This window comes from Cebus imitator, unplaced genomic scaffold, assembly GCF_001604975.1.
Source record: "Cebus imitator isolate Cc_AM_T3 unplaced genomic scaffold, Cebus_imitator-1.0 Scaffold113, whole genome shotgun sequence".
Classification (NCBI taxonomy): domain Eukaryota; kingdom Metazoa; phylum Chordata; class Mammalia; order Primates; family Cebidae; genus Cebus; species Cebus imitator.
The window spans coordinates 7070832-7083592 of NW_016107428.1; the positions used below are offsets into that span (position 1 = coordinate 7070832).

Below are 12761 nucleotides of genomic sequence, written 5' to 3' on the forward strand. Positions count from 1 at the left end.
CATGACCTTTTTCCCCCCTCCTGGAGTATAGAAATATGTGTAAATATATATTTTTAAATGTCTTTATTTTTAAAATTATTTTTCTCTATTTTTGTTTTTCCTCTAGATAAAAGTTAAACAGCTAGAAGAACAAGTACAATCTTTTACTGACACCAGCTTACAGAATGACCAACTACGAAAGTTGAATAAGGTGCTACAGGCCAAATATGTTCAGGTGTGATTAATATCTACAAAAGTGAATTGCTGCTATACTTAGTTTTTTTTTGGTCTATTTTTTTGTTTCTGTTTTTGCTTTTGTTCTCTGGCTGAAGTGATCAAGAAACGCTATCATTTTTCCAAGTATCTTTCCTTTGTGCAAAGAAAAGTGCTCTTTATTTATTTTTACTTCTATTTAAAAATTTTATTACGTGTTGGCAAATATATATATGTATGTAGTTCATTGATTTTTTTAAAATTTATTATAATTTAGGTTCTGGGGTATATGTGCAGGTTTATTACATAGGTATAGATGTGCCATGGTGGTTTGCTGCATCCATCACCCCGCCATCTATGTTAGATATTTCTCCTAATTCTATCCCTCCCCAATCCTCCCATTCCCCGCTATCCCTTCCCTAGCTCTCCACCCCCCAACAGGCTGTGGTGTGTGATGTTCCCCTCCTTGTGTCCATGTGTTCTCATTGTTCAACACCCGCGGTGTTTGGTTTTCTGTTCTATTACACATGCTCATGAATGTTTATTGCAGCACTCTTCACAATAGCAATGACTTGGAACCAACCCAAATACCCATCAATCATAGACTGGATAAAGAAAATGTGGCACATATACACCATGGACTACTATGCAGCCATAAAAAGGATGAGTTCATGTCCTTTGCAGGGACATGGATGAAGCTGGAAACCATCATTCTCATCTATGTTTAGTTTTTAAGAAATTGACATCTTTCTCCCTACTTTATCATGCAATCCTAGAAAGATAAATACCCTGTCCCTTGACTCAATTTAACAAACTTTTTTAAAAGCACCTAGTAGATACAAGGTTTTGCTAAGCCTCAGAAATTTGTAAAGATACCTGACACAGCATTGAGACATTCAACTTGCTTATTATAGTTAGGAAATGTACTCTATAGACTTTATTAGAGAATAGAAAATTATGCTTTTCAGAAAAATAGATTGTATTACTGAACATTGATTGGGAGAATTAATATGAGTAGAAGTAGTGAGAAATGCTTTCATAAAGGCAGTGCTTTTTGAACTTGAGCCTTACAAATTTTGGCAGTTGTGAGGAACAAGTGTCTTTGTTTTTTTTTTGAATTAAAGGCAAACTCAGAACTCAGTTCCAAGAAGGTACACCTGCAACAGGCAGATGCTCGCCTGAAAGAGGTATTGGTAGTGAAGGTGCTTACTTGTCAGCATGGTGGCTCTTGAGGCTAAAAACCTTTCATAGGTCACATAATATTTTAACAAATGAATAGAAAAATTAAGCAATATATTGAAAACATTTAGCGAAGAACATACCCCAGGAAGGTGTTACCAGAAGAAAATGAGTAATTGCAATTATTTACACATTTAGCACGCATATCATTAGGTTATTTTTAAAATCGTTAACTCTTAATAAAAGCATATGTAACTTCTGTATCTATGATATTTGTGTATCTTCCCTGGTAACCAAGGAACTAAAATATGTTTTCAAATGGAATACTCATAGGATTCTAACTCCTTGACTCTGCTGATGAGCATTGAGGTCACAGAGTTGTTAGACGGGGGCCTCATTAGATACACGCTCTGACAGCCTCTTTGACAGGGAAGTTGGCGTAAGGTCTGTTTCTTCGCTGGATCATAAAGTGTGATCTCTTCATTCTGAAAGCAAAGAAACACATTTTCAAATATATTTTTTATTTCGGCTCCTTCTAGAACACTATTTGTGGTGTTCGCCTAGTAAAGTGGCTATTACTTGAAAGGTAACTCTAGGTTTTAGCTGATTTTTATTGTTTTTATTAACAATTGACGATGCCTCTGAGAAAAAGGAAATCTCCAGAGAGGCCTGCATCTTCAAAATCCCCTGAAATCTCTAGGTCCCATGTAAACAGTATAAAGGATAGAACGTCATCAGTTGGTTTGCCTAGTGTTGTTCCAAACTCTACACGCCATGTGAGCTTTGCACCTAACCTGCCTTCTATGAAAACATCTCAGGATATTGGAGACTCTAAGATCTCTCTAAAGACTCTTTTGAATGCTATTAAAACCATGGAGGGAAGACTGGAAGGCAAAATAGAGATTCTTGCCTCAAGACCTTTAGTAAATGATGAATCACCACATTTTTTTAAACGGGACTCGGTAAGTGAAGACCACAAATTAAGTCTTAAGAAAAATTTAAATTTATACAAGAATGAAAAATTAACAGTCCAGAAAGATAATGCTTGAAGAAATGAGTAACAAGGGAATAAGGTTTTTAACAAACAGAAAAAAACTAACATAGATTGAATCCACTGTCCTAGCCATCATATAATTGGTTTCAGATATAGAAAATTTGGCGTAACAGTAACTACTGAGTTCATTTTATATAATTTTGATTTTTTTTTTAAATGGAAACTTTCTACCTAATCTTAACATTTGACCTAAAATGCTTGGATAAAGCCTCATTTTCAAGTAGAAATAACTTAATTCAAGAAACCCTAAGAAATTTAACTTTGGAAAATATTTTCTTGAGAAAACTTGTTAGAGCATTCATCTTTACCTGATATTTAGAAATAGAAAATACTGTAGCTTACCTTCTAGAGAGGGCTACTGTTCCTGGAAGGAGGGCTGTGCGTGTGAGTTGTCCAGTCCTTGGTGTTTTGAACAAAGAATTGAACAAAGCGCACAAAGTAGCAAAGAATGAAACAGGAGGGAAGCAGCCAAAGCAGAGATTTATTAATAAAAGAGAAAGCACTTGGCAGTGGGAGTGGGCCTGCAAGTGGCTCAAGGGCCTGTTTACAAAGTTTTCTGGGTTTTAAGTACTCCTTTTGAGGTCCCTATTGGCTACCTCTTATCTGGATGAAGGATTTGGCCTGTGGCTAAAGGCTGAGGTGAATTGACCTCCTATGCTGATGAAGGAATGGCCATTCCTGGCCCAAGGCCTATCCAAGGCACTCTCCCTTTCCATCTGAGACGTGGTAGAAGGGGGAGGATTGTAGGGAGATTAGCCTTGATCCTTTGCTACTTGCTGGGGAGATGGGATTTTTCCTTTTGGTTTAGCTTTTGGAAGTTGGTATTAGGGAGACTTAGATTCCCTGTCCCCAAACCCAGGTGTTTTCCTTTTGATCCAGTTTTGGGAAGTCAGCACAAGATGGCCTCAGATTCCCTGCCCCCAGACCTTGGTGTTTTCTCTTTTAGGAAGTCAGCACAAATTGGCCTTAAATTCTCTGCCTCAGGACCCTATTCTCCTGCCTCACTACTACTATTTAGACTCCTTCTGTAAACATCTAGTGGCACTTTTGCTTTTATAAGTGTGTGTGTATATGTGTGTATATATACTGATACACACACACACACACACACACATATATATATACACACACTTAAAAAACTGTTAGAATTTTTTAAATGATATTGTGTACTTATCTAGAACAAAATTCAGTAGATTATCAGGACCTGTAAGTTGCCATCCTTTGCAGTCTTCTGGGATCCTTTTCTGTAGAAAAAATTAAGTATTTTACATGTTACAGGTTCAAGTTTAAGGACTTCAATAATGTTGAGGTAGATGTGGGGAAAAAACATTCTTTGTTGTATTGGGATTATAAAACAATACAACTTCCTATGGAGGGCAATTTAGCAATATTTATCACAACTTTGACCCTACAATTGTCCTTCTAGGACTTTTTCCTACTGATATACTTGCTTGTACACATGACATGTATACAAGGTTACTTACTGACGTATTGTTGGTTCATAGCTGCAGAGAAAGCAACCAAAATCTCATCAATAAGAGACTGGCTAAATAATAGTGTATCCATAGTTTGTAATACTGCTTCAAGATATGTATGTTATTAAGTTTAAACAATAAAAGTTCAGAAGAGTGTATGTAATTTTTACTATTTGGATGTAAAAGGGATGGGGAGATAAAGAATATATATATATGTATGTATTCACATGTATAAGCATAGACTGTCTCTAAAATGACCCATAATAAACTGGCAACATTATTTTTGAGGAAGGAAACTGGGCAGCTGGGATGTTTTTCACTTAATATTTTTGTACTTTAAGAATATTGTGAATGTGCTACCTATCTAAAATAGTTTCATGAATGTTTTCATTTCAACAAAACTGAGAGCAGAGAAGGGATAGTGTTTTCAACAAATGGTGCTGGGTAATTGGATATCCATATGCAAAAACAAAGTATCATTGGTCCATACCTCACAAAATATATAAAAATTAAAATGGATCATGGATCTAAATGTAAACTCCAAAACTGTAAAACTTATAGAAGAAAACATAGGAAGAAATCTTTGTGATCTTGGATTACATAAAAATTTCTTAGATTTGATATCAAAAGCATGATCCATAAAGGGACAAAAATGATAAATTGGACTTCATCAAGTTTGACACCTTATGCTCTTCAGAAACATTAAGGGAATGGAGAGACAAGCTACAGATTGGAAGGAATTATTTGCAAATCACATATCTGATTAAGGCCTTGTTTTCAGAAAGTATTGAAATATATTTTTAAAATTTAAATACTCAGAAGAAAACCTAAGAAAAAGAATAGGCAAAAATTCAAACATATTTTCTTCGGCAAAGGTATGTGGCTGGTAAGTAAGTGCTTGAAAAGAGGTTAAGCGTCAGTCATTGGGGAAATGCAAATAAAATCACAGTGGGATACTACCACACACCTATTATTAGTACAACCATTTTAGAATTTATTTTGGGAATTTCTTTAAAAGTGAAACATACTACCACCATATGACGCAGTCGGTGCACGACTAAGTATTTATCAAAGACAAATAAAAGTATGTCTCCACAAAGACTTGTACACAAGTGTTCATAGCAGTTCTATTTGTAATGACTTAAAACTGAAAAAAACTTGTGTCCGCCAAATGAATGGATAACAAAATTGTGATGTCCCTACAATAGAATACTAAAAAACAGAACTATTGAAATATAGACCGATTGAATGACTCTCAAAATAATTACACTGAGTGAAAGAAGTTATTCAAACAAGAGTGCATACAATTCCATATAAAATTCTAGAAAATGCAAGCTAATCTATTGTGACAAATAACAGATCAGTGATTACTTGTGAGAATCAGTAGGAGTGTGGGAAGAGAAACAGAAGGGGGAGATTATAAAGGAGCATAAGGAAACTTTTGGAGATAATGGAAATGTTCAGTATCTTAATTATGGTTTCAAAATCTTATGTCAAAACTTATCAAAATTTACACTTTAAGTATATGTAGCTTATTATATGTCACTTATACCTCAGTAAAGCTGTTAAAAAAAATCCGTATGTTACCTATTCAAAAATGTATTAAATGTTTAACATTCTCGTGTTTTTAAGACATAGTCTCACTCTCTCGCCAGGCTGGAGTACAGTGGTGCAATCTTGGCTCACTGCAACCTCTCCCTCCTGGGTTCAAACGATTCTTGTGCCTCAGCCTCCCTAGTGGCTGGGATTACAGGTGCCCACCACCACACTTGGCTAAATTTTTTTTTTTGTATTTTTAGTAGAGACGGGGTTTCACCATGTTGGCCAGGTTGGTCTCTATTTCCTGACCTCATGTTCCACCCACCTCTGCCTCCCAGAGTGCTGGGATTTACAGGCATGAGCCACGGTGCCCGGCCTAAAGTAACATTCTTGAAAGGACAGAACTATAGAAATAGAGAACTGTACATCAATGTAGTGTGGAAAAGAAAAGAGTACAAATTAGTGGTTGCCAGAGGACAGGATGGGTTTTTGGAGGGAAGTGTGAATACAGAGATAGCACAAGGAAATTCTCTGGTGATGGAACAGCTCTGTGTCTTGACTGTGGTGGTAGTGGTCACATGAATATGTAAATAGGATCAAATTGCATAGAACTGTGTGCATGCACATGCACACACGAATACACATGAATGAAAGTTGAAAAAAATGGCAAAATGGAATAAATTATGTAATCTAGTTAATCAAGTTAACAATTTATGTATGTCAATTTCCTGGTTTTGATGTTGAATTACAGCAATATAAGATGTCACCATCAGAAGTAGGATAAAGGGGCCGCATACAGTGGCTCACGCCTATAATCCCAGCACTTTGGTATGCCAAGTTCGGCGGCTCACCTGAGTTCAGGAATTCAAGATCAGCCTGACCAACATGGTGAAACCCATCTCTACTAAAACTACAAAAATTAGCTGGATGTGATGGTGCGTGCCTGTAATCCCAGCTACTTGGGAGGCTGAGGCAGGAGGGCAGAGGTTGCAGTGAGCCCAGATCATGCCATTAGGCTCCAGCCTGGTGACAGAGAAAAACTCCATCTTTGAAAAAAAAAAAAAAAAGCGAAGAAGCAGGATGAAGGGTACATCAGACTCTGCACTATTTTTGCAACATCCTGTGAACCTAAAATTGTTTTGAAATAAAAAGTTTAAAAAGTAATATTTAAAATAGTATGATTATCTGAGCTGATGGTATGGATCTACTAAAACTGTTTCAAGGTTATAAGATTCTACTGTACATTTTAAATTTGGATTCTAAATTGCTATTTCTTATTCTAATTACTGATGTGTCATGTTTTGTACTGTTATTTATTGTTTCTTTTTTTTCTGCTTAGGTGAAATCTATTCTTGAAAGAAGTAAAGAGGAGCTGTCCCGAACAGTGAAGTGTCGTAACGCAGCCCTGAAAGAGAGTCAGAAGTTGAAAGAGGACCTGGAGGCTATGGAGGACAGGGAAAACAAGAAGGCAAGGAATCAGTCTCTTCTGACCGTCTGTCACTGAGAAGAAGCGCTTTTGAAACTTTTCATGAGCCATATGTTTTGCTTTCTTGCTTCCATTAGTAAGAAAGGGTGAGGATTGATCAGGGGAGGATTTCTTTTTTTAGAGAAAAGATAATTTTAGAATAGTTTAAAATTTTTCCCTTAAAATTACATCATATATATAACTCCCAATTTTTTTTTTAACTTTGTCTTAAATACCAAAAGAGAAAGTTCTAATTTTTTCTGTTGAAACATGACTGATCTTGGTAATAGTAACCTTTATAGTTTTGTTGTATTAATGTGATATAAGATTATTGTGATGCTTTCTCTTTAACAGTGTGTGTGTTTAGTGGGAATAGAGTTCACATCCCAAACTTCTCTTTGTCAGCAAGTGCTAGATTTTGCCTCTCTAAGGAGGGCTCTGAGTTACCTCATTGTTCAGCAGCTTCCACTTTCTCTTATAGTCTTTTTTTCTCAGATAATTCTGATGCATTTCAGATGTATTATTTCCATCTGACCCCATCAGAAGACTTCTAAAAGGCCAGCCTGGCATCACCTCTGGACGGAGGTTGTGCTGAGTCAGGCCTCTCTGGTTAATGTGTTTGCTGTAACATGACCATAGTTGGGAAGCTGCAGAGTTCACCATAGGATCTGGGGTCAGCTTTTCATTTTCTCAACAGTAACTTAAGAAACCACCTAAAAATAAAATATACTTTAATTTTTCCCCTTAACATCCTACTGTGTCTGCTTGCCTGCTTTCCATAGTAATGGGAAAGCAGGAGTAATGGGATCCACAAGCAAAAGAGTAACCAGAAAGGATCAAATGTCTTTGTGTTGTTTCATTTTCTGTTAGGTGGGAAACTTTCAGCGACAATTGGCGGAGGCTAAAGAAGACAACTGCAAAGTCACAATCATGTTGGAGAACGTCCTGGCTTCTCACAGTAAGATGCAAGGTGCTCTGGAGAAAGTACAAATAGAGCTTGGGCGGAGGGATTCAGAGATTGCAGGCCTCAAGAAAGAAAGGTACCTGTGGTTTTTTTTTCCCCTATCATTGGTATTGCTGCATTGTATTAAGAAGCAGTGTCAAGTTAATAAATGAAAACACTTTATGTAGCTTCTTTGCAAAAATCTAGTAAAATGGTATGTTTAGAGAACTACCAAATTAGAGAAAATCTAGAATTAGAAATATTATTTCCAAAAATTCAGAATGCCCCTATAATGTAGTAATGTGAAGGAATTTCTAGACTATATAGCCTAGAAATTCATTAGCTGTACTGTTGTTTTACCCTTGCTTTCTGCACCATGTAAACCTAATTCTGTCCTTGCTTCTACAGAGTTGTAATTGTCAAGATAATTGAAACTAGGTACACACTTTAGTTTGAATTATCCATTATTACTATCCTGTTTCAAGATTAATAGTTATTTTAGGTGAATCATTCTGTGAACCACTTCTAACCATGTTTTATAAGTAAATTTCTTCATAGAATGTTTCAAAAATTAAATTTCTTTTTAGGTTAAAGAATAAATGGTCTGAGATTAATAGGGCATATTGCCTCTGTGTTATGAGAGAACAAGTGAGTTTTATTTTTTTATTGTGTTTATCTTTTTTACATAGTATGAAAGTATATTACCTTCGAATTTTTAAAAAGTCAAGGGAATAGTATTAAAAATATTTACTATTCACAATAAATTTATAAGTGGCTGTTATATATAGATGCAGAAATCTCAACAGCAAGCCACTCTTTGTAAAGGTGATATATTTTTTGCTAGTGATATGTATTACTAGTAAAATAGTAAATTATTTACTATAGTGACATATATCACTAGTAAAATAAATATATAACATAAAATTACCAGCTCATAAGTAAGTCAGAAACATGTATTGATAGCCTGATGTATGAAGACAAATTGAATTATAAATGAGACAAGTTATTTAATTCCTAGAAGCCTTAGTTTCTTTCTTTCTTTTTTTTTTTTTTTTTTTTTTTTTAAGGCTAGTCAAGTGAAGAAGTGGGAGTGGAGAAGGAACAAAGAAATATGTCACTGGTTGTGATCAATTCGTTGTAAACACCACTGCACTCGGACCAGCCGAGCCTTAGTTTCTTAACCTGAAGCTAAGGGTACTAATTGTCATCTATGAACTCTCAGATATTTTGAGCATCTGTTTCAGCTTCTTAGAAGAACTCCCAAGTGGTATCATTCCTACATGATTCTTTTCTATCGTCACTCTTTCTGTGTTTTCTGTTTTTAGGGATCTCAATCATCAGAGGGTGCAGAAGCTGGAAGCTGAAGTGGACCAGTGGCAGGCCAGGATGCTCGTCATGGACGACCAGCACAACAGTGAGGTCAGGGCTAGGCTTTAAAAAATGATAACATTGATACTTTTGGTTTTATTGGGATATTACTGTTCTTGAGAAAATGTTTTTTTTCAGTCAAGTCTGAGTTTTGGACAGTGACATACCCACCGATGGGAAATTGACCTATCTTACAATGAGTCACTTATTGGCAAACTAGTACCACAATAATGACTAATCTCTTTGTCTTATATGATCTGCATTTTTATTCATTTATTAATGCACAGATGATTTCAGAGGTTCATAGGCTTAGAAAATAACTTATAATCTGTCAGAAGCAGCTAGAGTGATCCCACTTTTAATAAGGAGTCACCTACACACACGTGCTTACGGGCATGTGTACATACCTGTATATGTATCTATATGCACATATAAAATACACATGGATATTTAATAAATAAGGTTTTTTTCTGTAGGAATCTATAAGGAACAGTTGACAGGTCTTTTTTTTTCCTCTAGGGAGTGAGACCAGAAGGTCATAGGATCAGGAAGGGATATTTAGTTTAAAATTTTAAAAATTAGGATAAATTAAGGTGGGTCTGTTTACCAAAGCTCTCTGTTGACTAATGGAGCATACCTTTCCCGTTGGCTTCTAAGAGTTTCCTAAGGAATGTCTGTAATAAGTTCTTATATATATATTCCAGGCACCTGGAATCTTTGCTTCTGGTTCCATCTAATTGTTTCAGTATCATTTGATGTTAGAATGTGAGGAGTGATTACACAGTGTTATGAACTTCTTGCATCTCTTTGTTACAGTGGAATTCAAAACATTCTTCTCTTTCAGATTGAATCTCTACAAAAAGATCTAGATGTAGCTAGAGAAGACAACAGGAAACTGGCTATGAGTCTGGAACAAGCTCTCCAGACAAATAATCATCTGCAAACAAAGCTAGATCATATGCAAGAGCAATTAGAAAGCAAAGAACTTGAGCGACAGAATCTGGAAACCTTCAAGTAAGAGCAGTATAGTCACAGTAAAATTAGGGAAGTGCCTCTGGAGGAGTAAGTCACATGCACATAAATAGCTCATTCACATAAATCAGTTAAACCCTTTTCTCCTACTTTGAACTAGTACTCCCAGCAGAGCCATGTTAAGGATCCGGCATAGCTGAGCACCAGCAGATAATAGCTGGCTAGAGCATGCTCATTTGACTTCCTTCTCAGCTTTTCCTTCATCCACTATCAAGCTGCTGTTTTACATGAAGGTTAAACCAAAACTTAAAGAATATTGATTAGAAGAGACATTCACATGTTTCTGCCAAGGCTTTTCTATTAACAGCTTATATGTTCTTTAAAAGCACGATTTAGACAAGAAAAAAACATCAGCCTGGGGGGAATGACTCAATCTAAGCAGATGTTAAGCCATTAAATGTTTTCAGTTTTGACTGGAGATTAGTTAGATGAGACCTATCCAGTTCAGATCAAATGACTAAAGTTTTGCCTTAAATTATACATAGGTAGATATTATTTATATATTAATAGCATTCTGTGAAAATTTATACTTAATGGAAATACAGTGGGCACATAGATCTTTATTCCTTTATGTATTTTTATTTATTTATTTACTTGAGACTGGGTCTCACTCTGTTGCCCAGGCTGGAGTGCAGTGGTGTGATCATGGCTCACTGCAGCTTCTACCTCCTGGGCTCAAGTAGTTCTCCCACCTGAGCCTCCTCAGTAGCTGGAACTATAGGCATGTACCACCACACCTGGTTAAATTTTTTGTATTTTTTTTAGAGATAGGGTTTCTCCATGTTGCCCAGGCTGTCTCAAACCCTTGGGCTCAAAATCCACCTGCCTCGGCCTCCCAAAATGCTGGGATTATAGGCATGAGCTGCTGTTCCTGGCCTAGATATTTATTCTTTTCATTTAGTGAGCATGCTGATAGAGGAAAGAGGTATAAGCTGAAACAAAGACAGTATTTTCCAGATATATGATCTCTGCAAATTTTATAGTCAGCTGAAATGTTACTGCCTTAAGATTTTGCCTTACTGTGTTTATGTAATGGTTGGCAGCATCATTTAAAACTCTTCAGTGTCAGTTTAGGTAATTATGATTTAGATGGTTAGTAACTGTTTCAAAAGCCTGAAAATTACTTAGGTAACTATAAAATGTAGTTCCTACTACTACTGCTTATAACAAACAAAACCAAAAAGAAAAAAGAAAAAACCATGGTTAGGAATTCACAGTAAAAGCATGAGGTGAGAGTTAGAGGTCTCCTTGCAGCATTTGCTTCAGAATTTACCTTTATGTCACTGCTTATGATAATAGTTTGTATTTTCATCATAGGTAAATCATGCTGCTTGAGATCTGTGAACCTCCTAAAATCATATGCAGAACTGTGCTTATCAGTGCACAAGCTTAGGAAGACAGAGCAGGTTTTGGAGAACTTGTTGAGTTTCAGGTGGTTATTTAACAGATTTAGAAATGTAGGCCTAGTTCTAAGAGGCTGCTAGTTGGAATTCATCTCTATAAAGATAAAAGCTAAAGGCCAGGCGTGATGGGTCACGCCTGTGATCTCAGCACTTTGGGAGGCTGAGGTGGGCAGATCACAAGGCCAGGAGATCGAGACCATCCTGGCCAACATGGTGAAACCCCCAATCTGGCACCAGAGCAAGACTCCATCTCAAAAAAAAAAAAAAAAAGATAAAAGATAAAGTCTTGGAATGGGTTAGACTGCCACGGGCAAAGTATAGAGAGAGAACCGAGGTCAGAACTTGGAGATATGCTGCATTTCAGGTAGAAGGGGAACAGAGGCCACAGAAGGATCCAGAAAAGGAGCATTTAGTGGAGGTAAGGAAAGAATTGGGAGAATGTAATATCACCAAAGGCAAACAAAAAGTGAGTCATATGCTGCAGAGTCAGAGACCAGAGAGGAAGCCCCTGGGTTTTGCAACAGATATCTACCGCTCATCCTCCAAATGGCCATTTTCTGTAGATATCGGAGATAACAAAGAGTAAGTAATAGATGAGGAAAGGCAGGCAAGGAGGACAATGGTGAAGGTAAAGAAGATTGTATAGCAGCTCAAGAGCATAACATAAAGAAAAGTTATTCTGCTGCTGTCCTATTTTTAGAATGAGAGGAACTGGACCATGATTAAAAAGTATGGGAAAGAACTCGATTGAACTGGAGAACAAGAGAGAGGATAAGCAGAAGGGTTATCTTTAGAGATGAGGTTGGATATTTCTTCCTTTGGGTTTAGAGGGAAGCAGAAGCTGGGTGAGTCTTCAGAAGACTGCTGAGGAAGCTGATTGGTAGATGGTTTGCGATTTTCCTTAGAAGAAAAAAAAGCAAGATGAATACATTCTAGAGATCTGCTGTGTAACACAGGGCTAGGCTATAGTGAACAACACTATATTGTTTGCTTAAAATTTATTAAGAGAGTAGATCTCAGGCCGGGCGCGGTGGCTCAAGCCTGTAATCCCAGCACTTTGGGAGGCCAAGGCGGGTGGATCATGAGGTCAAGAGATCGAGACCATCCTGGT

At 36.7% G+C, this 12761-nt stretch overlaps 1 protein-coding gene across 1 annotated transcript in view; it reads left to right on the plus strand.

The window, feature by feature from the left end:
• CCDC150 (coiled-coil domain containing 150) overlaps window positions 1–12761 on the plus strand; it is an 81980-nt gene that overhangs the window by 59387 nt on the left and 9832 nt on the right. The window contains exons 15-19 of the mRNA XM_037742091.1: window positions 107–214; window positions 6779–6907; window positions 7775–7944; window positions 9173–9266; window positions 10060–10229. Coding sequence (XP_037598019.1) covers window positions 107–214; window positions 6779–6907; window positions 7775–7944; window positions 9173–9266; window positions 10060–10229 — 671 coding nt within the window. The remainder of the gene's footprint in view (window positions 1–106; window positions 215–6778; window positions 6908–7774; window positions 7945–9172; window positions 9267–10059; window positions 10230–12761) is intronic.